Source organism: Delphinapterus leucas, chromosome 13 (genome assembly GCF_059928025.1).
Source record: "Delphinapterus leucas isolate spDelLeu-1000000601 "Yukka" chromosome 13, BTC_Dleu_Yukka2, whole genome shotgun sequence".
Lineage (NCBI taxonomy): Eukaryota > Metazoa > Chordata > Mammalia > Artiodactyla > Monodontidae > Delphinapterus > Delphinapterus leucas.
Window position 1 is genome coordinate 68,464,358 of NC_143141.1, and position 25,886 is coordinate 68,490,243.

Consider the following 25,886-nt stretch of genomic DNA (forward strand, 5'->3'; position numbering starts at 1 on the left):
AAAAGAATAGGTAGTGACTTCCCTGGTGGTCCAGGGGTTAAGACTCGGTGCTCCCAATGCAGGAAGCCCAGGTTTGATCCCTGGTCAGGGAACTAGATCCCCCATGCCGCAACTAAGATCCCATGTGTGGCGACAAAGACCCCGCATGCCACAACTAAGAGCCGGCGCTGCCAAAATAAATAAATAAATATTAAAAAAAAAAAAAAGTAGGTAGACAATGCAGTTAGCAAGGTAAGCAGGAGTCAGATCATGAAGTAAAGACCATTCACACTAAAGAGCTCTGAGTTAATCCTGGAGACACAGGGAAGTTCCTGAAGAGTCAGAACAACATGATCAGATTTGCCTTTTAGGAAGCTTACTCCACTGCAGTGTGAGAAAAGAACATGTGGGAACTCTCTTAAATCATATAAAGAAACTACCTTAGAAGAAAAAACCCCAAAACCCCAACCAAATGTTAAAAAGAATCTCAGCTGTTTTAGAAATAAAAGATTTACTTGGCAATTTAAAGGAAAAAAATGTTAAAGCCCAAAGGCTACGATGATCTGCAACTGTAGCATAATGAAAGATAAGGCTCTGCATCTCAGGTAAGCCTTGTTTCCTAGAAACAAGAGAAAATAAGAGAGGTCCCAACCTGAATCTCTCCACTTCCTTCCCCCCTGCCCTCTCCAGGCAGCTTACGCCTGCTCAGTCTTTTGTCTTTTCACTTATGGACCCAATTTGAGCAACAAAATAAAACTTTTGTTATAGAAAAGCCTTGGGGAAACTGCAGTGTGCCAAATAGCTTTAAAAAATTAAATGCTAGCAGATGAGAACCAGTTCTGACCCCAAGGTCAAGCAAAACTAATCTTGGCTATTTTGCCAGTGGTCATTAAATAACGAGAATTTCTGTAGGTAGTTTCTAAATTAGAAAGTCTGAGATCTTACTAGTGGGGTGCAAACATGAGCACCAGAGCATAATAATTAGACTGAGATACTTTTCCGAATTTGCCCTTTAAAAATGAATTATGCCATTAAGCACTAAATGCAAGGATTAAAATTTCACAAACTTCTACTTAAATCAAAATGTGGTGACAACTACTGGCACACAACCAAACACTAAAAGAATCTTAGCTGTTTTAGAAATAAAACATTTGCTTCCAACTTGATGCAAACATTTTTAGGGTCTATGATTAAGCTGATCTGTAAATACAGCATAAGAAAAACAGGTAAGGGAAGTCTTTTATGTGGCAAATAAAAAGCTAATATCAAGATTTTGAAGGATGTTTGGCTGTAACTCACAAAAGACTTGAGACAAAGTAAATGACTATACATTCCTAAAAATTAAAATATGCACATTGTATAGAGTGATTAAAAACATAGGAATTTATCATTACTATAAGACATTTCTTACAAGGTTATGTGCAAATTTAAAAAATAATAATACCACAACTACTTTAGGAAACATAGTCAAATCCATTCCATAGTCCGTCCATCCAAAGGAATGGACTCATTATATATATATTTTTTAACAATAAGAGAAGGTCTCTACTTTCCATACTTTCTAAAAATAATTAAATAAATTCAATATTTCAAAATGTGCTTTGGGTATTTGTGATTCACCAACTTGCTTAATTATTTCAAAAATCACTATTTCAAAAACTTCCATATTTTTATATACAGTTATTATTTGTTCACTGACCGATGTGAAGAATGATGCAATGGGAACTACATCAATGGTATCCTGGGAGTCAAGATACCATTCATTCATCCATTCATTTCTTTGTTAAACAAATATCTGAGTACTACCTGTGTGCCAGACAATGGGCACTAAAAAAAAAAAAAAACTTAAGTCCCTGAAGAAACATAATACTATATTTCATCAAATGTGAGATGCCATCAATAGTAAGACTAACTCTTAACTAATAAAGAAAAACTGTGGGCTTCCCTGGTGGCGCACTGGTTGAGAGTCCGCCTGCCGATGCAGGGGACACGGGTTCGTGCCCCGGTCCGGGAAGATCCCACATGCCGCAGAGCGGCTGGGCCCGTGAGCCATGGCCGCTGAGCCTGCGCGTCCAGAGCCTGTGCTCCGCAATGGGAGAGGCCACAACAGTGAGAGGCCTGCGTACCGTAAAAAAAAAAAAAAGAAAAAACGCTTTCAATTAAATTATGACGCAATACCGTGGATGAATCACATCAGCCTCTCAGTGCTTTGATATTTTTTAAATCTATTCAGAAAAATTTGGCAATTTTTCCTGCCTTCAATACACTGCTTGACATTTTAAATGGCAACCATTTTTTCACAGATCTCAGTACAAAACACAGCTTCATTTACTTTGGGATGTCTTCCTTTCTTGGCTGCCATAAAGCATTCAGTGTTACTAAAGAAAAGAAAATGGAACTGTGATGATTTTGCCAATGGCACATGTTTACTTCACTAATGCTAAATTCGCATCTCTTGACCTTGTTTTGGTCCTTTACTGTGTGTTCAATAACTTTGTGTTTCAACGCCATATCATAATGGAATCTTTTTGAAGATATCTTAAATGGCAATTAAACCCAACATATGTAGAGCTGACACTGTGTACATAACTCAATTGAAATGATGATACTAAACATAGCTACAACTAAACTTGTACAAGCACAAGCAATTACAGCCTGGCCAAATGGCCACCTGACTGACAGCGACTGACAGATGCCATCAACTGACAGATATATTCCAAATTCAAAGACGTTAAAATGTGAAAAACATTATGTCTTAGAATCAGTAATAGCAGCAAACACTCACACAGCACTATGAGGAAAGCACCATTCTATGTAGTTTACATACATTATGCCACGAAAACTTGTAAGGTAGATAGATTATGTGCCTCTAGATGAGGAAACTGAGGCTTGGGGGCTAGGGGGTGTTTGAGTAACGTGCCCCAATATCACAAAGCTAGCACGTGCCAAGGTTAGCTTTTGAATCCAGGCAGTCTGGGCTATGCTTTTAACCATTACGTCATGTGGTCTCTTAAGTTATTAATCAATAACTAGCTTTGTGACCTAACCCGAATCGTTAGAGACTCCTTTCCTTACCTGGAAAAGGAGAAAAATGGAATGGATGATTATGGAGCCCTTTCCCAGGATGAAAATATTATAATTCTATAATCTTCTATAGTAAAATGTTATCACCATGGTAGTCTCTCCTTAACCCAATACAATTCAAAGACCTTCACTGACATTAGTGATTAGTGAAAGGAATGTAACTTTTACTATTAGTCTAAAATACACACACTTAGAAAGGTATTAAGAAACAGACACACATGTACCACCATTTCTCTTTTTCAGGTTGACGGCAAAAGGCTGACTGTAGACACAAATGATCCAATTTGTGGGTTTTACTCTGCCTGTGTACTACATTTATGATAGAAATTTAGCCATTTAAAATTTTAATCCAAAATTAACAAATGATTTCAATGTGTCCATTGAACATACATACACTGCATAGTCCTTTATTCTTTCTTTAAAAATTCTTTCCATTTATGAGGGAAAAAAACAATAGATTAATAACAGATGCAAATATGGCAACATTTTCTCTCTTGACCCAATTTAAGGGTGGAATTAAATGTGCATTACACACTTGACAACTCTTCTGCCCCAAGGCGGGGTGGGTTGTCACACTCTTTGGATTTTCTACAGGCCAAGCCAGCTGCCCTCCCTCCTAGGTAACCTTCCTTCAGACCCACAGCCTCTGATCATAAGGCAACACAATGGTGCTTAAAATAATTCCTAATAGTTCATTTTGAAGTTGTCTACAGAAGGAGAGTTAATAAAGGAAAGAGATCGCAAGGTGCAATGTGTTTAAAGCTTTCATTATTTATTCACAAACATCAAATACTGTATCAGTTTTGGGCCTTGCTTTTCTCTTTTATATACACATACACATGCAGACAAAATAATCTGCCCCAACGGAAATGAGAGAAAACATTAAAAAGATTTCTGGGGAAAAAAGTGAAAAAAGGAATATAAGTGAACTGTTGGCAAAAGTAGGCTTAAAAAACAAGTGAGAAGATGCTCAAAGATGAAAGGCCCTAGCCAGTACACAGAATTTTACTATTACATACCTTCCCATGCTGCCCAGCTCTTTCATAACAAATGACAACATCTTCCCACATTTCTAGCTTCTCAAATATCTGAAGGGCTGAACTGGTACATCCCAACTCGAAGAGTAAACTTGCAAGCTGGCGCTGGAAAATCAAGTTAAAATAATGAACAATCCTTTACACAAAGACAGATTCCTATTCCACTTGTAGGTATATCCAATCTGCCATTTTAAGCATCTGCTTACCGTATGAAATGCCTAATTTCTACAATTCAACCTCTACTAATTAGAAATCTGCAATCATTCAATACTCACCTTTACTTTAGCAAGCCTCTTTAGAGGGGGTAAGGAATTAAAAAACAATATAGGAACTGTTCAAAACACTCACTATATCAATTTTTTCCCAAGAATTCAGAACTTAAAAGGCAAAATCTGTATTTCTTCATTACCTAGAGATTCTATATAGGACAATCTCTGTTGTAAAGCTGATATCCAATAAATCAATTTTTAAAACTCTAGTTAGAATGGCCATTATCAGAAAGACAAGAGATAAGTGTTGCTGAGGGCATGGAGAAAAGGGAACTCTTGTGCACTGTTGGTGGGAATGTAAACTGGTGCAGCCACTACAGAAAACTGTATGGAGGTTCCTCAGGAAGCTGAAAATAGAACTACCATATGATCCAGTAATTCCACTTCTGGGCATATAGCTGAGGAAAATGAAAACACTAATTTATTTTAAGCACATCCTAAAAAACTTAGCTACTAATTTCCCAGTCCTTGGCAGATAAAAGGGTGCAAATTATGGTAAGGTGAGTGAAGGTTAAATATATTCAAAAATAAACATACTGTATAAGTGATCCAACCTGCAGGAATAGAAAAACAATATTAAAAAGGTTTAAAAAGTAGGTGAGACTCTTGAAGGTCTGGTTTCAAAATTCAATACATATTTAAGAGTTAAGAGGCTAATGGACATGGAACATGCAGGACTAACAAACTTAGAAAGTAAAATGAAATATGCCTGAAAATTATAAGCTAACATATTATCGAAATAAATAAAAGGGATGGTCCAATTCTTCTGTATCCTATGAAATACAAGAGAATTTGGCTATTTTAGAATATATGGTTGGACATTTTCAAAACCTAGCAAACATAGCATGTGGGAGCTGGAATAAATCTTAATGCTCATGTAGTAAGTAGTTTAATCTTTTCATTTAATAGATGAAGAAAGTTATGACATCTAAGCTGATATGATCTTTAGCTAGCAGTAAAGATGAATTCTCTTTTTATAATAAACTATGCTGTTACTTCTTGACCTTTAAAAATAATACATAAAGATATGGTTACTCCCTATTATGAAAGAAAAATGATTTAATTTCTTAATGAAAGAGGATGTTTATCTAACTGCCCAAATATCCTAAAATCCACAGCTTCCTAAGCAGATAAAATAAACACTTAGCCTACATCCTAAATTTATTTGAACAGTATTTAATTTTCCTAATGCTTCTGTTCAGAAACAGAGTAACAGCTACACCCTCAACAGACATGTTTTGTCATAATAACAGTCTGAGAGGTTTATACACCACAAATCACACAGTACAAAGCACTTAAATTTCACAGATCAGGGTCAAAAACATGCCAAAAAGTTCCAATTTTTAACACCTTCCTGATGAAGAAGCTACTCCTTTTGAGGTGATATAACAAAGCTTTTTTTGTGCCTATGTTTTATTGAGATGCCTTCAATAGATAAAATGAATCCCAATATGTAATAAACCCCCTCATTTACTCTGTGCTTAAGAATATAACCCACTCTCTAAGAAATCTTATGATGGAGATTCTGAGTCATTGAATTGTGGGTTGGCATTTATAGTTCTAAATCACTACCTATGTGCCTAATCCACAAGAGAGGACAGAAAGCTGGTTAAAATGACAATAGTTACTAAATCATCTAGAAATTTCTGGCTAGCATCATTTAACTCCACTTAGCCACTCTGCACCATAGCTTTCACATCTGTAAAATGGGGCTATTTCACAAAATTGTTGCAATAAAATAATGTGTGTGAAAGGCAGAACAAAATGTGTACCTCATAATAAATGTGCAGTAAAAGCTGGCTGCTATTATTTGTAATAATTACAACCCAATGGAGATACAGGAAAGGAGGTAAACTAGACTAAAAGTTGGGAAACTAGAGATGTAGTTCATGAGCAGCTATATGATCAACATTGGAAAAGTGTAGTTAATTGCACTGGGCCTCAATTTTCTTTTCTGTAGAATTAAGAAACTGGACCACATATCTTAAGTGGCCTTCAGTGCTTAAAATTTTACAAACTAGAGAACCGACGCCTCTTACACAGGAGAACCATGGTGTGGGAGCTAAACTAGGTATTCTCATATCATTAGAAAGAGGAGAGTAGTTAAGGGTATCTCACAATATCAAGTATTGAATAAATGCTTTCCTTTACCTTTTGTACACAACTTGCTTAAAAGGTTCATTCTTTAGCAGAAGGTCCTTAAAGGGCTTTTAAACATTGAAAATGAAGACTTCTGTGGTTCTAGTTAATCTAGTTTAAAATTTTTTTTAATGTTATAAAAGTCTAATATCACTTTACTCAAATAGCAGTTTGAAGTAACTGGCAATCCTCAGCTAGATACTTTTATTCTTTTCACTGAAATATTTGAAAACTCAAACATAAACATCTAATGCGTTTATCTTTCAAATGCGAAGTATTTTCCATACCCAATGACAACAACAAAAATACCTGAATGGCCCAATGAGGTGGCACTTGACAGCAATAGAAAATCTTCAGACGTTCCAATACAGACGTAGTCTTATCTTCAAATTGGTCTGCAAGAGCCTTAAAAGCACGTATCATAATCAGAATCTATATGTGCAATAACTTTTTAATATAAACAAGATTCTTATTGCAAGTTATACAAACAGACATATAAACAATAAAGAACACAAGTTACTTTGATAAGGTGATGGGACGTGTGAGTTTTTTCTTGAATTTCATTTTTTTTTTTTTTTTGGCTGCATTGGGTCTTCGTTGCTGCGCACGGGCTTTTCTCTAGTTGCGGTGAGCAGGGGCTACTCTTTGTTGCAGTGCACGGGCTTCTCATTGCGGTGGCTTCTCTAGTTGCAGAGCACGGGCTCTAGGAGTGAGGGCTTCAGTAGTTGCAGCATGCAAGCTCAGTAGTTGCGGCACTCGTGCCCTAGAGCATGTGGGCTTCAGTAGTTGTGGCACATGGACTCAGTAGTTGTGGCAAGCGGGCTTAGTTGCTCCACGGCATGTGGGATCTTCCCAAACCAGGGATCGAACCCTTGTCCTCTGCATTGGCAGGTAGATTCTTAACCACGGCGCCACCAGGGAAGTCCTTGAATTTCGTTAAATGTTTAAAAAAAACTTTAAATTAATCAACATCTATGTAAATTTGTACATTTAAAACTTACCAGGAAAATAGTTTATTTTTATTTATTTATTTTTTTTGGCGGTACGCAGGCTTCTCACTGTTGTGGCCTCTCCCGTTGTGGAGAACAGGCTCCGGACGCGCAAGCTCAGCGGCCATGGCTCATGGGCTCAGACACTCCGCGGCATGTGGGATCTTCCCGGACCGGGGTATGAACCCCTGTCCCCTGCATCGGCAGGCGGACTCTCAACCACTGCGCCACCAGGGAAGCCCAGGAAAATAGTTTTTTAAATTGAGGTTTCCTATAATAGTTCTTTCAAAGAACTAGCCTTATTAATCAACCTTTTTACTTTTTCTAAGAAAAACTGTTCTTCAGCATATCTACTTCACAGCCATACTGTCACTGTGACAACGGCACTTTCTAACATAAATCAGAGAAAAATTACATGAAGAACTTCATTTAGGAATTTTCTAACGAATAAAGTGAAATCAAAGCGTGTGTCTATTTGATCACAGAGGGTGAGTTCTCTTACTCTTCAGCAAGAGAGACATAGGGCAGGACATTCATTCATGTGAGACCACCCTTAAGCTGCAGTGGATAGCTTCAAGCTGCATGCACTGAGGAATCCCTCTGCTGGTCTGAAATACCTGCACTTTGTACTAAGTAACTGAACTCGAAGAGGCTATGTCAAGAAGCAGACCAACAAGACCAAGATGGCTGACTCTGAGAAAAGGTACCAGGGCCAAATGCAAAGCCAAAGGCTGGCACTAACTGGTAGTCACGTGATGAGTCATCATAAGACCCCACATATTCAGCATCAAAGTGAATGCAGACGCTCGGGAGTCCTAGGCAAATACACAGACAGTAGTTCCATTACCGTGATCACCTTCACCTGCCTCCTCATTCGCTATACAGTAAGCATATATGTTTTTTCTGTTTTATACGGAGACCTCTCAACTGTGAATTATCATGACCTTTTTTGCATAATGCAGTGCTCAAATTTTCTTTTTTTGGCAATTGACTAGTTTCCACAGGCCTATCTTATAAGGATTAGATGGCAACAATACGTCAACGTTAATTTTCTGATGTTAATGCACATATTGTAGTTATGTAGGAGAGCGTCCATGTATTTGAGGATGATGAAGCTCTATGTTTGCAACTTACTTTCCAAAACTTCAGGATACAAAAGACAGCTGGTCCTGTACTTAAAACTTTTCTGTAAGTTTGAAATTTTTTCAAGTTTTTATGAAATTAAAATTGAAAATTTCAAAAACAACAAAAAAAAGTAAGAGGTAGCAAGTTCAAACTTCCTCAGGAGAAAGAAAAGGACAAGAATCTAACAAATCCCACTATAAGTAAGAGGAGACCAGTTTCTGAGCAGGGGAACTGCTCCTCAACTGGGGGAGAAGGGAAGTTCTCTATATTATAATAGGTGGGAGATATATTTGTTAGTCTAAGAATACCCTGCAGAATGAGAAAACACTCATTACATCACTTCTTTGACAATCCAAGATGTTATTCAATCAAATCAGTCAGAACAAACTGAGTCATAACCAGACTCCTAAACCATCTTGATCAAAATATTTTTAAAGCTTTCTGGCCTTACTTCAGAGAAACTTAATAGCAAAAAGGTTGCATGCCCAAAGCTATTTAGTTGTAGGAGAGAGAGAAGAGAAGAAAAACCTCTGGCTGAATACATATGCTTACAATACATAAATAGAAGGTTCACTGAATTACTTCATTAAGGAGGGCAACTTTTCCCTTTTATCAAATTCTTTTTATTCCTTTGGAAAGAAAAAATAAATAACGCTTATTTAATAATTAAAAGCCAAAAGCAACATCCCAACATTTACTTTTAAAGTCTTAATTACATGCAAGAAGTCTTAATTACATGCAAGACATCTGATTTTCAAACAAAACTCACGCAGTTTGCTGCACTTACTGCATCTAGCTAAAACGTATTAATCAGTGCTCAGTAAATACTTCCTAATTTATTAATAAACAGATTTATTATGTATTTCAGATACTCTCAGATACTTTTAGATGATCTCAGAGTGTCTCTGGTACTCTCAGATACTCTCCAAAATGTCAGAGACCACCGGAGAGAGCAGAGAATGAACATTTATTTGAATCTGATACCATAAATAAGCCCCTGTACAAGTACAGCCATGCTTTATAGAACTCGAATAGGCCATGTGTATGATAAAGATTAAAAACAGAATTCTAACCTATTTTCACTCCTGCACAGAATATACTTCTTCCTACCTTAAATATGACATTCACCTACCAATAAAACCAAGAACATCAAATTAATTTGTCTATTTCCTCTACTGAATTCAAAGTACTCTCTTATTTGCTAACTCACTCCAAATACAGGAACTTATTTACAATGCATCTCTAGGTTTTTCAGAGCAGGATTATTTCTAGTGACTCATTCTGGAATAATCCCATTATAGTCAAATGAACTGAAGTCCTTTACAAGAAAAAGAGTACTGATAGGTGAAGTGGCCTGCCTGCTGTTCTAGGTCAACCTCCAACAAGCAAGTCATTTAAACACAAAGGCACTCATCTACGAAATGATTTTCTAAATGATCTTTTGCACTCCAAACACTCTGAGAATATGGCTTTATCAAAAGAGTATTTTGTTTAATTTCAAGCATCTGAGGAGGTTGCTAGTTTCAGGTACCATTAGCCGAACACAAGCATCAGGTTCATTCCTCAGGGGCAAACTGTACCAAAGCGGTCTGGAAGACAACGGCAGGACATTAAGTCCTAGGAGAATGGGACTGAATGAACAGCAAGCCCGAGCTCCTGCCGTGTATACGTGTGTGTGTGAACGTGGGCAGAAACAGTAGCTCAGAGACAAACTGGCACTTTGTAAGCTTTCACACACCCCCAGAAATTGAGGTAAATGACCTCTAAAGCAGTGTCCTACCCTTTCACTTGCCATTGTCTCTCTCCAGTTTCTAAATTTCATGTATTTCACACCTGAAAGTCATGGGCACTTGGTCATAAGTTAAAACTGGTATGAGAAGTTGCCTTTAAGGGAAAATGGTAACATCAGAAATGGAGAGAGAGAGAGAGAGAGAGAGAGAGAGAAATGAATATACCCTAGACCAATCATTAAGAGTTGAAAGCAAGCAGAGTGTACATAGGAGGGTGACAGAAGAAATGTGGATAAACGGGAAAGACGATGAGTAAAGAGTAAGGAAGAGTCTAGAGTTCAGTCAGGAGGTGGGGGGACAGCCAAGTCACAGAAAATCCAGGTATGATAACTGCTGGGAGACATCAAAGATGACCTCATGATGTATAAACTACCGTGATATGAAACTGTTTTCAAGTTTTAAGACTCCCTTTTAATGTCTTTTTCTCCCCAAACTCCATCGCAAAGCATTTATACTTTGAGTGTCCTTTGAGACAACGTGCTTGTGCATATAGATTCTCTAACCCCAAACAATAACGACTCTCCAGCCTTCCAGGAGCCACTGTACCAGAGGTCAGGAGATAACCTCTAAGGAATGGGGAATAAAAGATACCTCTAAGGAATGGGGAATAAAACCCTGGAAAACAATGATGGGTCCTCTCTTTTCAATGCTCTGTTTTCAGTAGCGAAAGAACTTCCCCTCCAAAAAACTAGGGAAGATCAAGACTACATTTTAAAATTAGCACATGGAGAATGACTTAGTATAGAAGGACAATTCTGAACAAGGCCTGGTATGATTTAGACTTTATTTATGTGCTCGTATCTAAAAGTATGGCACACATATCTTCAAAAGAACAGAGCTAGTCCCTAAGGACCTACACTTTCACTGAAGGCTATTCTTTCTTGCTTGCATGACATCGAAGTGTTTATCCACTTTCTGAAGAGCCAAGTAGAAATTAGCTGATAATCTAAAAGGTATGATTGATCATATGCCAAATTACCTTGCTTTTTTGTGCAATGTGAGTGTGTGTGTGTGTAGGAGGGTGGGATTTATTATAAAAATACGTACTTAATCAAATATATCCAACAGTTGGGTTGAACTGCTCTCTTTGACAGGAGTCTGCAGTCATTCCGCCATGATTCAGAGTGGTGAAGCTAACTGCCATCTCAAACTCCCAAGCCCAAGAAAACTTCTAATAGGAACAAGGGGAATGAGAATCAAAACCTATCAACAACCTACTAAGTATCAACACCACCATTAAACCTATTGTTAATTCAGTTTTACCTTGTGTATAGGGAATTGCAGGGAATCAGAGAGATTAAAAAAATGGCTTGCCCAGGCTTCCCTGGTGGCGCAGTGGTTAAGAATCCACCTGCCAATGCAGGGGACACGGGTTTGAGACCTTGTCCAGGAAGATCCCACATGCCACGGAGCAACAAAGCCCATGCACCACAACTACTGAGCCTGCACTCTAGAGCCCGTGAGCCACAACTACTGAAGCCCGTGCACCTAGAGCCCATGAGCCACAACTACTGAAGCCCGTGCACCTAGAGCCCGTGCTCCGCATCAAGAGAAGCCACCACAATGAGAAGCCCGCGCACTGCAACGAAGAGGAGCCCCTGCTCACCACAACTAGAAAAAGCCCGCACACAGCAGCAAAGACCCAACTCAGCCATTCATTCATTCATTCATTTATTTTTTTAAAAATGGCTTGCCCAAAGTTTAAAGCTATGAAATAGGTGAGCCTGTCTGATTCCAAACACTAAGTTGACAGCTTCATTAAAACCTTACCTCCTAAGTGGAAATTATCAGAGCTGTGAAAATAAAAAGCAGCTTCTCACTGGAAAAATACTGAGAACTCTAATTAACTGGGTTTTTCCCCACCTAATCACATAATATGGGAGTCAGCATGTGGCCTGGCCAAGAAGATCTTTAATCACTACTTCCTGTTCCAAAGACTTTTATGTGTTGCCTGGTAGGAGCTGGGTCTACTAAAGGGGGCTGGGAGAGCCTAGATGTCTTTTTTATGATTCCAGACAGAAGAGATGAACATAAAGAGGGAGGCTTCAAGGAAGCCCACACAAGGATCTTGGAACATTCCCCTTAGTCACACCTTAGCAGTTCTTAAACCATTTCGTTTCAGGACCTCTTTATATTTATTTTTTTAATTAATTTTTATTGGAGTATAGTTGCCTTACAATGTTGTAGGACCTCTTTAAACTCTTATAAATTATTGAGGGACTCCAAAGAGCTTTTGTTTGTGTGGGCTATCATCTATCAATATTTATCATATTAGAAATTAAAACTGAATAAAATTTAAATATCCATTCTAAAAGAAAATAATGAATCTATTACATTAACATACATAATATGTTTCATGAAAAATAACTATATCTCCCCCCCCCCCAAAAAAAAAAAGTCTTAAAAAGATTGACAATGTCTTGGGAATTCCCTGGCCGTCCAGTGGTTAGGACTCCGAGCTTCCACGGCTGGGAGCCCGCGTTCATTTCCTGGTCAGGGAATTAAGATCCTGCAAGCTGAGTGGCACAAAGAAAAAAGTAAAAAAAAAAAAAAAAACTGTCAATGTGTTACATTTTTGCAACTGTCTTTAATGTCTGGCTTAATAGATGACAGCTATTCTGTCATCTATTCTCATACCATCTTCTGTAGTCAATCTGTTTCAATATGATGTCTGGGTTGAAATTTATGAAGAAAATTTGGCCTCATACAGATAGGTAGTTGGAGAAGGGAGAAGTATGTTAACAGCTTTTTCAGTTAATTGTGCATATTATTCTTTGATACTACATCAAAATTCAAAATGTGGCGGCTTCTTAGAGTTACCTGCAATGTGGAATTTGAAATCCTATCAATGAATGTTTCCCCGTTACATTAAATACCCTGTTACAGTAAAATCCACTGGTCTAAAAAAAAACCAAAAAACTACTCACTGATGTATCTTGAACTTTGAATGGATCTTTTACCCATGCTTGATTTTTCACATCATGCATTAGTCATTTGGAAAATGTGCAGATTTACAAATGTTGACATATTTCATATAATATTAAAAATTGTATGCATTAATATCACCAATAATCTCACAAGAAAACTCTCAGCCCAGTACTTGAAGTATTGGAAAGCTGTCAAATTCATAACTGCATATAAAAGATTTCCAAAAGTCTCATTTTTTTTCTTAAAAGCTCAAAATTTCATCACTGGTAAGAAATACTGTCAATTATTTTCCTAGAAGTGATGAGCTCACTTCATTCATTTTTAAGAAAATTTCTGCCAAATACCCAAGTATGAATACGCATAGTCTGTCAATAGTTCTTCTTAGTAAAAACAGTGTTTCCTAGGAAAAGCAACTCGCTTAGCTTTTCTTGAGACAACCACTGTACTTCAGCACGCAGCACAAGTGTTTCGCAAGTACTTCCCAGTTCATCACGTAAAATATTAAAAAGCACTCTGTCAAGGGTGAAGACTTAATAAAATAATATTTACTGCTTTATCAAAGACATTCATAAACAAAACTGTCTTGGGACTTCCCTGGTGGTTCAGTGGTTAAGAATCCGCCTTCCAATGTAGGGAAACATGGGTCAATCCCTGGTTGGGGTACTGAGATCCCACATGCCATGGGGCAACTAAGCCCGCATGCCGCAACTATTGAACCCACGCACTCTAGAGCCAGCGTGCGACAACTAGAGAGCCCGCATGCCACAACTACTGAGCCCATGCACTCTGGAGCCGTGCACCACAGCTAGAGAGAAGCCCGCGTACCACAACAAAAGATCCTGAGTGCCACAACAAAGATACCACACGTTGCAACTAAGAGACCCAACACAACCAAAAAATAAATAAATTAAAAAAAAACAAAACTGTCTTTTCTTTTTTTTAAGCTACAAACTCGTGGTGGTGAAGCACAGGATGACTACCAGCACAGTATGGTGTCCTGACCTTGATTCCGGTTAAGGGGCCAACAGTGTGACCCCCCATTGCTTCTAGTGATTCAGTATCAACACAGTGACAAGATAAATAGTATCTCAATATTGTTGTGAAGACAGTTGTGACCTTGGACACTCTGAAAGGGCTGAAGAGCCTCGGGGCTCCACAATCACCCCCTGAGAACTGCTGCCTGAGAACTGGGAGATGCACAATCTCTTGTGCCTTCCCCAGACGCCGCCCACCTCCAACCTTCTCCCACAACTTCTCCAGGGGACCCTGCTTAGTATTTAAGGCAATACTTAGAAGTTCTCCTTTATTATCTTGTCTTAAAAGATTAGGAAATGAGAAAAGTCAGTCTGTTTACAGTCTGCAAGTATCATAAGAGTGCAAAGAATATTTATTAAAACTTAAATGAATGCTTTAAATTCCCAGTATTATCCTTCCTAAAAAAGTTAAAATAGTTAAGTCTAATAATAATTACACCTACTTTCCTGAGCACCCTCAGTCAGATGCAAAGCATCTGTTCCTCAGCCAGCTCAATTCCACCTGGCCCTCGTCTGCAGCCCTCAGTAACACTCACCTCTAAGGTTCCTTCTGGCACCCAGTCCCCTGCTAAATCACAACGCTGGCCTCCAGGCCTTGGTAAATGCCCTTTTAGTCTCTGTTCTGTTTGTACTTGGATGTAAGACAGGAAAGTATCTGGAGCTACAAAAGATTAACAACCTGCCTCTGTCAGGGGCAGTCTCTTCCAAACGCACCCATAATCACCACCCTCACCAGACCTTGAATTTCTGCAGGATGGGCTTAAGAGCCATATATATATATATATATATATATATATTTTTTTTTACGTTTGTCTGCGTTGGGTCTTTGTTGCTGCGTGCAGGCTTCCTCTAGTTGCGGCAAGCAGGAGCCACTCTTGGTTGCGGTGCACGGGCTTCTCATTGTGGTGGCTTCTCTTGTTGTGGAGCATGCGCTCTAAGCGTGCGGGCTTCAGTAGTTGTGGCTCATGGGCTCTAGAGCACAGGCTCAGTAGTTGTGGCACACGGGCTTACTTGCTCCACGGCATGTGGGATCTTCCCGGACCAGGGCTCGAACCCGTGTCCCCTGCATTGGCAGGTAGATTCTTAACCACTGCGCCACCGGGGAAGCCCCATGAAGAGCTATATTTTAACAAGCACCTTGGAAGTGGTTCATATGTTCAGGCAAGTTTGAGAAATGTTGTATAAGGCTCATAAGATGTACACAGGGTGCTGTCCCAGGAAACACCAATGTGTCAGTTCAATCAACACAATCTGACTCTGTCAAAGACCTTCAGTGTGCCCCTACTGGAATCTGACTGAAGTTAGCATTTAGTGCCTTTAGAAGTGTGCTTTAAGTGGGTGTACTTTATTCCATTCCACTAGTAAGTTTCTCTGCTGTTACTGAGTTTTCACTGTTCTGTAACTTTCTAGGTTTTCAAAATATTTTTTTAACTATTAACAATATTTTATGTTGTTTATCGCTTCTCCCTTCTCTTATCTCACTTGTTTATGAACTAATTGTTGCCTATATTGTTACTAATCTATTATCACGAAACTCACATCCTGGTTCAGCCCATCAGCCTCTGTCCAGGCATCCCCCTTTCTTGGCCTTAGAAGAAGCCAGTTTCACTCACCCAGGTGCACGTTCTTTTCCCACACGGGACTGCATCCTGATATTGTGTACAATCCATTTCCTCTCCTTTCACCTAAATTGTAGGCATTCAGATGCTGAGTTCTGCAACCAAACCTTCCTCACAAAAGCCTCTATTCATTTCTTCCTGCCTATGCTGGTTCAACCCCTTTCCCCCAGATGATGCCAAGTCTTCCACTGATATCTTCTTTCTCAGAGCTTCCTGAGAATAAAGCATGGTGAATAAAAGCATGGACTTCGGGGGCTTCCCTGCTGGTTCAGTGGTTAAGAATCTGCCCGCCAATGCAGGGGACACGGGTTCGAGCCCTGATCCAGGAAGATTCCACGTGCTATGGAACAACTAAGCCCATGCGCCACAACTACTAAGCATGCACTCTAGAGCCCACGAGCCACAACTACTGAGCCCAGGCACCACAACTATTGAAGCCCGCGTGCGTAGAGCCCGTGCACTGGAACAAGAGAAGCCACCGCAACGAGAAGCCCGTGCACCGCAACGAAAAGTAGCCCCCGCTCGCCACAATTAGAGAAAGCCCGCGCACAGCAACAAAGACCCAACTCAGTCCAAAATAAATAAAATAAATAAATTAAAAAAAAAAAAGCATGGATTTCGAAATCCAAGACAGACCTGGTGTGAATTCAATTAGACCTTGGGTAAGTCACTTATATTTTCTGTGCTTCAGTTTCTTCACCAGTAAAAATATAAATAGTGCCTACTTCCTAGGATTATTTAGAACCTGGCACATAAGTATCCAGTAAACGGTAGTAACTGTACACGGTTCTGAATAAACAGTAGTAACTATAATGACTCCAAAAAAAAAGCATAGCTACAGTCACAGGAGCAAGTTCTAGTATACTTTTCAATAACTTTCAAGCGCTACATGTGGTTATTAACGCAAGTGAAGTACAAAGCCAGAACAGAAGACATGATTTCATATCTCAGATATTTGAAAAACTCAATGGCAGGACTCAGCACACTAAACGTGAAGCATTGTAATTATCCCAATGTTTTTAGATTTTCTAAATCTAAAGCATTCTATTCTAGGTAGTAATGATTGCTTTCAGTGAGTTATGAAGGATTGGGCAGTTTTCTTTTCCTGTACCTCCTTTAAAGTCAGGATAATAGAAACAGTCAACATTTACTGAGGGTTTACTATGTGCCAGGTGCTATTTGGAGTGTTTCACAAATATTAAGTCATTTAACCCCTCAGTATCTGAATGAGGTGGGCATTACCACTCTCTCCATTCTCCAGATAAGGGAAGTGAAGCATAAGAGGTTAGGGTGCTTAGCCTTGGCCACAGTACGTGACATCTCTTCCTCTTGGATTGTGAGGTCTATGGACAATAAAATCTGGTGCTTTTCTGACAACAGACATTCTGACACTGAAGCAGGCAGAGAAAAGCAGAGATGAGAAAAGAGAGAAAGACCTGATGATCTCTTCGAGCCTTGAATCCAGCTAACTATGGGATCGGAATACCCCTAGACTTCCCAGTTACTATAACAGTCAACCAATTTCCTTTTTTACAGGCAGTTTGAATTGGGTTTCTGTCCCTTACAACTAAAAGTTTCCTACTGAGACCTGTCCTTGAATTGTACTAAAGTAGAAGTATAAAAAGTCTCAAAAAGCTCTAAACTTCAATCTGTCCATTACAAGCACCTTATATTTAGAAAAGGATATTTAAAGTATAAAAATCAAATGCAACTTCTCAAATTTTGAAGCCATACCCCCTCGTGGTGTAAGCCAAATATGGCCAAGGTCAGCTTGAATTACTACATCACGTGCTCCCCTCCACCTCCTGTAATCCATAATAACAGCCATATATTCCACTCACGCAAATAGCTGCACATCAAGGTCAATGCCAAGCCTGCCAAATATAATTCATGTGGATGTACTTTCATGAAGAAGATATGTGAAAATGTAATAGAGCAGGTGCATATTATGAGACACCAAAACTTCAGAGAGCAGTCTGCAATGCAGAACAAATGACCAGTTTGTAATACAGAGGAAAAGCTCTGTTTTATGGTATGTTGAGAAATACAGTGAACATATTTCGAGATAATTAAGTAGCTAATTCATGAACTCCGGTCTCTTATCATTTCTTTCTTTTTTTTAATATCTTTTTTTTGGGGGGGGCACATGGGCCTCTCACTGTTGTGGCCTCTCCCGTTGCAGAGCACAGGCTCCGGATGCACAGCCTCAGCGGTCATGGCTCACGGGCCTAGCCGCTCCGCAGCACATGGGGGTCTTCCTGGACCGGGGCATGAACCAGTGTCTCCTGCATCAGCAGGCGGACTCTCAACCACTGCGCCACCAGGAAAGCCCAATATCTTTATTGGAGTATACTCGCTTTACAATTCTTATCACTTCTTCTAATGACCTCAAAGGGTAGCGATTTATGCATGCAGTTTATCATTTTTTAGGAAACCCTAAAAGAAAAAACTGAAATTCCTTTACCTCTTCCCCCTTAAAAAAAATACAACCAACCAAACTGTGAATTACTACCCGCTGAGACCTCTACGTTACCCTCAGTGTGATCACAGTGATTGCTCTGTTCCTGTTAGCTTTGGCACTCGACTGAAGATTTGGACTGCAGGATATTACAAAGGCTGGTCTCTACTGCTCTCAGATTGCTAAATTGCCAGATGAAAATATAATCTTTAATTCAGCTAACTCTCAATTATTCCTGCTAATAAGTAGGTAATTAAAAATTAAACATAGAGAAGAAAAGGACTTACAAAAACAAACCCAAAACGTTTAAGAAAATGGTAATATGAACACAAATTTTGATAGCTACCTTAAAAGTGAATGGATTAAATGCTCCAACCAAAAGACACATGCTTGCTGAATGGATACAAAAATAAGACCCATATATATGCTGTCTACAAGAGACCCACTTCAGACCTAAGGACACATACAGACTGAAAGTGAGGGGATGGAAAAAGATATTCCATGCAAACGGAAATCAAAAGAAAGCTGGAGTGGCAATACTTATATCAGATAAAACAGACTTTAAAATAATGTTACAAGAGACAAGGAAGGACACTACATAATGATCAAGGGATCCATTCAAGAAGATATAACAATTATAAATATATATGCACCTAACAAAGCAGCACCTCAATACATAAGGAAACTGCTAACAGCAATAAAACAGGAAATGGACAGTGACACAATAACAGTGGGGGACTTTAACACCTCACTTACACCAATGCACAGATGACCCAAACAGAAAATTAAAACGGAAACAGAAGCTTTAAATGACACAATAGACCAGATAGATTTAATTGATATTTATAGGACATTCCATCCAAAAACAACAGATTACACTTTCTTCTCAAGTGCGCACGGAACATTCTCCAGGAGAGATCACATCTTGGGTCACAAATCAAGCCTCAGTACATTGAAGAAAACTGAAATCATATCAACCATCTTTTCTGAACACAACACTATGAGATTAGAAAACAATTACAGGGAAAGAAACGAAAAAAACACAAACACATGGAGGCTAAACAATATGTTACTGAATAACCAAGTGATCACTGAAGAAATCAAAGAGGAAATCAAAAATACCTAGAAACAAATGACAATGAAAACACGATCACCCAAAACCTATGGGATGCAGCAAAAGCAGTTCTAAAAGGGAAGTTTATAGCTATACAAGTCTACCTCAAGAAACAAGAAAAATCTCAAAAAAACAATCTAACGTTACACCTAAAGGAACTAGAGAAAGAAGAACAAACAAAACCCAAAGTTAGCAGAAGAAAAGAAATTATAAAGATCAGAGAAGAAGTAAATGAAATAGAATCAAGAAAACAATAGCAAAGATCAATAAAACTAAAAGCTGGTTCTTTGAGAAGACAAACAAAATTGATAAACCATTAGCCAGACTCATCAAGAGAAAGAGGGAGAGGACTCAAATCAATAAAATTACAAATGAAAAGGAGAAGTTACAACAGACACTGCAGAAATACAAAGCATCCTAAGAGATTACTACAAGCAACTCTATGCCAATAAAATGGACAACCTGGAAGAAATGGACAAATTCTTAGAAAGGTATAACCTCCCAAGACTGAACCAGGAAGAAATAGAAAATATGAACAGACCAATCACAAGTAATGAAATTGAAACTGTGATTAAAGATCTTCCAACAAATAAAAGTACAGGACCAGATGGCATCACAGGTGAATTCTATGAAACATTTACAGAAGAGCTAAGACCTATCCTTCTCAAACTCTTCCAAAAAATTGCAGAGGAAGGAACATTCCCAAACTCATTCTATGAGGCCACCATCACCCTGATACCAAAACCAGGCAAAGATACTACAAAAAAAATTACAGACTAATATTACTGATGATTATAAATCCAAAAATCCTCAACAAAATACTAGCAAACACTACATTAAAAGGATCATACAATATGATCAAGTGGGGTTTATCTCAAGGATGTAAGGATTCTTCAATATATGCAACTCAATGTGATACACCATATGAACATATTGAAGAATAAAAACTATATGATCATCTCAATAGATGCATAAAAAGCTTTTGACAAATTTCAACACCTATTTATGGTAAAAACCCTCCAGAAAATAGGCCTAGAGGGAACCAACCTCAACATAATAAAGGCCATATACAACAAACCCACAGCCAACATCATTCTCAATGGTGAAAGACTGAAAGCATTTCCTCTAAGATCAGGAAAAAGACAAGGATGTCCACTCTCGCCACTACTATTCAAGATAGTTTTGGAAGTCCTAGCCACAGCAATCAGAGAAGAAAAGGAAATAAAAGTAATACAAATTGTAAAAGAAGAAATAAAACTGTCACTGTCTGCAGATGCCATGATACTATACATAGAGAATCCTAAAGATGCCACCAGAAAACTACTAGAGCTAATCAATGAATATGATAAACTTGCAGAATACAAAATTAATGCACAGAAATCTCTTGCATTCCTATACACTAATGATTAAAAATCTGAAAGAGAAATTAAGGAAACTCTCCCATTTACCAATGCAACAAAAAGAATAAAATACCTAGGAATAAGGCTTCCCTGGTGGTGCAGTGGTTGAGAGTCCGCCTGCCGATGCAGGGGACACGGGTTCATGGCCCCGTCCAGGAAGATCCCACATGCTGCGGAGCGACTGGGCCCGTAAGCCATGGCCGCTGAGCCTGTGCATCTGGAGCCTGTGCTCCGCAACGGGAGAGGCCACAACAGTGAGAGGCCTGCGTACTGCAAAAACAAAAACAAAAACAAAAAACCTAGGAATAAACCTACCTAGGGAGACAAAACACCTGTGTGCAGAAAACTATAAGACACTGATAAAATACATTAAAGATGATACCAACAGATGGAGAGATATACCATGTTCTTGGACTGGAAGAATCAATATTGTGAAAATGAGTATACTACCCAAAGCAATCTACAGATTCAATGCAATCCCTATCAAATTACCAATGGCATTTTTTACAGAACGAGAACAAAAAATCTTAAAATTTGTATGGAGACACAAAAGACCCTGAATAGCCAAAGCAGTCTTGACGGAAAAAAACAGAGCAGGAGGAATCAGACTCCCTGACTACAGACTATATTACAAGGCTACAGTAATCAAGACAATATGGTACTGGCACAAAAAAAGAAACATAGATCAATGGAACAAGATAGAAAGCCCAGAGATAAACCCACACAAGTATGGTCAACTAATCTATGACAAAAGAGGCAAGAATACACAATGGAGAAAAGACAGCCTCTTCAATAAGCGGTGCTGGGAAAACTGGACAGCTACATGTAAAAGAATGCAATTAGAACACTCCCTAACACCTTACACAAAAATAAACTCAAAATGGATTAGAGACCTAAATGTAAGACTAGACACCATAAAACTCTCAGAGGAAAACATAGGAACAACACTCTTTGACATAAATCACAGCAAGATCTTTTTTAATCCACCTCCTACAGTAACGGAAATTTAAAAAAAATAAACAATGGGACCTAATGCAAATACAAAGCTTTTGCACATCAAAGGAAACGATAAACAGGACGAAAAGACAACCCTCAGAATGGGAGAAAATATTTGCAAACGAATCTACGGACAAAGGATTAATCTCCAAAATATATAAACAGCTCATGAAGCTCAATAATAAAGAAACAACAACCCAATCCAAAAATGGGCAGAAGACCTAAATAGACATTTCTCCAAAGAAGACATACAGATGGTCAAGAAGCACATGAAAAGCTTCTCAACATCACTAATTATTAGAGAAATGCAAATCAAAACTACAATGAGGTACCACCTCACACCAGTTGGAATGGGCATCATCAAAAAATCTAGAAACAACAAATGCTGGAGAGGGTGTGGAGAAAAGGAAACCCTCTTGCACTGTAGGTGGGAATATAAATTGATACAGCCACTATGGAGAACAGTATGGAGGTTCCTTAAAAAACTAAAAATAGAACTACCATATGAGCCAGCAATCCCACTACTGGGCGTATACCCTGAGAAAGCCATAATTCAAATAAGTCATGTACCACAATGTTCACTGCAGCTCTATTTACAATAGCCAGAACATGGAAGCAACCTAAGTGTCCATCAACAAATGAATGGATAAAGAAGATGTGGCACATATATACAATGGAATATTACTCAGCCATAAAAAGAAACAAAATTGAGTTATCTGTAGTGAGGTGGATGGACCTAGAGTCTGTCATACAGGGTGAAGTAAGTCAGAAAGAGAAAAACAAATACCATATGCTAACACATATATATGGAATCTAAAAAAAAAAATGGTTATGAAGAACCTAGGGGCAGGACAGGAATAAAGACGCTGACGAAGAGAATGGACTTGAGGACACGGGGAGGGGGAAAGGGTGCGCTGGGACAAAGTGAGAGAGTGTCATGGACTTATATATACTACCAAATGTAAAATAGATAGCTAGTGGGAAGCAGCTACATAGCACAGGGAGATCACCTCACTGTTTTGTGACTGCCTAAAGGGGTGGGATAGGGAGAGTGGGAAGGAGATGCAAGAGGGAAGAGATATGGGGATATATGTATATGTATAGCTGATTCACTTTGTTACAAAGCAGAAACTAACACACCATTGTAAAGCAATTATACTCCAATAAAGATGTTAAAAAAGAAAAAAAAACTGTTCTAAAAATACTCATTTAAAAATTGTGAAATGTCAATTAGCTCCCACAGTTAAGAAAGTCAAATGGCAGTATGAACAGTTTCCAGTGACAGAAAACTGCTGCAATCTCAAATTCCCAATTCAATGCAATGTCCTCCCAGAAATTCAAGGGTGAAGGAAAAGACTCTTGCCATACAAACATCTTCAGAGGCAAAACTAGCTCGACAGGGACAGATCTTCACAATTTAAATTAAAAGATTTAAAACATAACTGGGTAATTAAAATTCATCAGCAAAATTACTTAATAATGAACATAAAGTAACCTAACATTAACCCTCAATGACTGAACTGAGTTTATCTAACACTAATATGAACGTTATTAGACGATGACATTTGGTTTGCCCAAGTTTCTTTGGATTGAACATAAGTAAGACGGTTCCCTTGAATGTATGTGGTTTCAATTAATTTCCTTCAAATTTGGATATGTATAATACATTGCTTTCATCATACTAAAGGAAAGAAGAAAAAGATGTGATCTTATGATACAGAAGATATCGATTATTTGGACTTGGATCAGACATGGCATGGTGGGGTGGGGTAGAAGCAGAATCATGATAGATAGATAGGTATTTTGTACCCCACGGGTAAAAAGCAGGGTATAAATAAATACTGGAGAATATAATATTTTAATTCAAGCTACTTCTGAATTCTAAAATAACCAGTATTTCCATAAACATTATTTTGTTCATCATTACCACCATCATCATAGTCCTGAAGATACAATAATTAAAGAACTCTAGCCTAGAATAATTTCCATTAGATAGGGTGCTTTTTTTTTTTTTCTTTTTTCTTGCGGTACGTGGGCCTCTCACTGTTGTGGCCTCTCCCGTTGCAGAGCACAGGCTCCGGACTCGCAGGCTCAGTGGCCATGGCTCACGGGCCCAGCTGCTCCGCGGCATGTGGGATCTTCCCGGACGGGGGCACAAACTCGTGTTCCCTGCATCGGCAGGCGGACTCTCAACCACTGCGCTACCAGGGAAGCCCAGATACGGTGCTTTTAATGAACTGTCCTCAACTTGGAGTTCCTTCTTCCTCTGTGGATCTTATAATACTGATTTATTTACCATTAGGTGTGACACAACAGTCCCTTCTAAGTTTGGCACATCTCACTTAGACATCTCTTCCAAATCCGCCACCTTTAGGACCTGCCATTACATCCTTTTTTTTTTTTTTAACATCTTTACTGGAGTATAATTGCTTCACAATGGTGCTTTAGTTTCTGCTCTATAACAAACTGAATCAGCTATACACATACATATAACCCCATATCTCCTCCCTCTTGCATCTCCCTCCCAACCTCCCTATCCCACCCCTCTAGGTGGTCACAAAGCACTGAGCTGATCTCCCTGTGCTATGCAGCTGCTTCCCACTAGCTAGCTATCTTACATTCAGTAGTATATAAAAGTCCATGCCACTCACCCACTTTGTCCCAGCTCACCCTTCCCCCTCCCCGTGTCCTCAAGTCCATTCTCTAGTAAGTCTGCAACTTTATTCCTGTCCTGCCCCTTGGTTCTTCATAACCTTTTCTTTTTTTCATTTAGATTCCATTTATATGTGTTAGCATACGGTATTTGTTTTCTTCTTTCTGACTTACTTCACTCTGTATGACAGACTCTAGGTCCATCCACCAAACTCCAAATAACTCAATTTCCTTCCTTTTTGTGGCTGAGTAACATTCCATTGCATATATGTGCCACATCTTCTTTATCCATTCACCTGTTGATGGACACTTAGGCTGCTTCCATGTCCTGGCTACCATAAATACAGCTACAATGAACACTGTGGTACATGACACTTTTTGAATTATGGTTTTCTCAGGGTATATGCCCAGTAGTGGGATTGCTGGGTTGTACGGTAGTTCTATTTTTAGTTTTTTAAGAAATCTCCACACTGTTCTCCATATTAGCTGTATTTATTTACATACCCACCAACAGTGCAAGAGGGTTCCCTTTTCTCCACACCCTCTTCAGCATTGACTGTTTGTAAATTTTTTGATGATAGCCATTCTGACCAGTGTGAGATTATATCTCATTGTAGTTTTGATTTGCATTTCTCTAACGATTAGTGATGTTGAGCATTCTCCTTCATGTGTTTGTTGGCAATCTGTTTATATTCTTTGGAGAAATGTCTACGTACGTCTTCTGCCCATTTTTCAATTGGGTTGTTTGTTTTATTGATACTGACCTGCATGAGCAGCTTGTAAATTATAGAGATTAATCCTTTGTCAGTTGATTCGTTTGCAAATATTTTCTCCCATTCTGAGGGTTGTCTTTTCCTCTTGTTTATGGTTTCCTTTGCTGTGCAAAAGCTTTTAAGTTTAAGTCCCATTTGTTTATATTTCCATTTCTCTAAGAGGTGGGGTCAAAAAAGGATCTTGCTGTGATTTATATCATAGAGGGTTCTGCCTATGTTTTCCTCTAAGAGTTTTATAGTGTCTGCCCTTACATTTAGCTCTTTGATCCATTTGGAGTTTATTTTTGTGTATAGTGTTAAGGAGTGTCAAATTTCATTCTTTTACAGGTAGCTGTCCAGTGTTCCCAGCATCACTTATTGAAGAGGCTGTCTTTTCTCCATTGTATATTCTTGCCTGCTTTATCAAAAATAAGGCGGCCATATGTGCATGGGTTTATCTCTGGGATTTATATCCTGTTCAATTGATGTATACTTCTGTTTTTGTGCCAGTACCATACTGT

General features: G+C 38.7%; 1 protein-coding gene across 2 annotated transcripts in view; it reads right to left on the reverse strand.

Annotated features, from left to right (window-relative positions):
* TTC27 (tetratricopeptide repeat domain 27) overlaps nt 1-25,886 on the reverse strand; it is a 185,523-nt gene that overhangs the window by 71,845 nt on the left and 87,792 nt on the right. For both annotated transcript variants that reach the window (XM_022574121.3, XM_089922399.1), the window contains exons 11-12: nt 6,818-6,913; nt 4,083-4,205 (exon numbers count right to left, since the gene is read on the reverse strand). In XM_022574121.3, the coding sequence (XP_022429829.2) occupies nt 4,083-4,205; nt 6,818-6,913 (219 nt within the window). The remainder of the gene's footprint in view (nt 1-4,082; nt 4,206-6,817; nt 6,914-25,886) is intronic.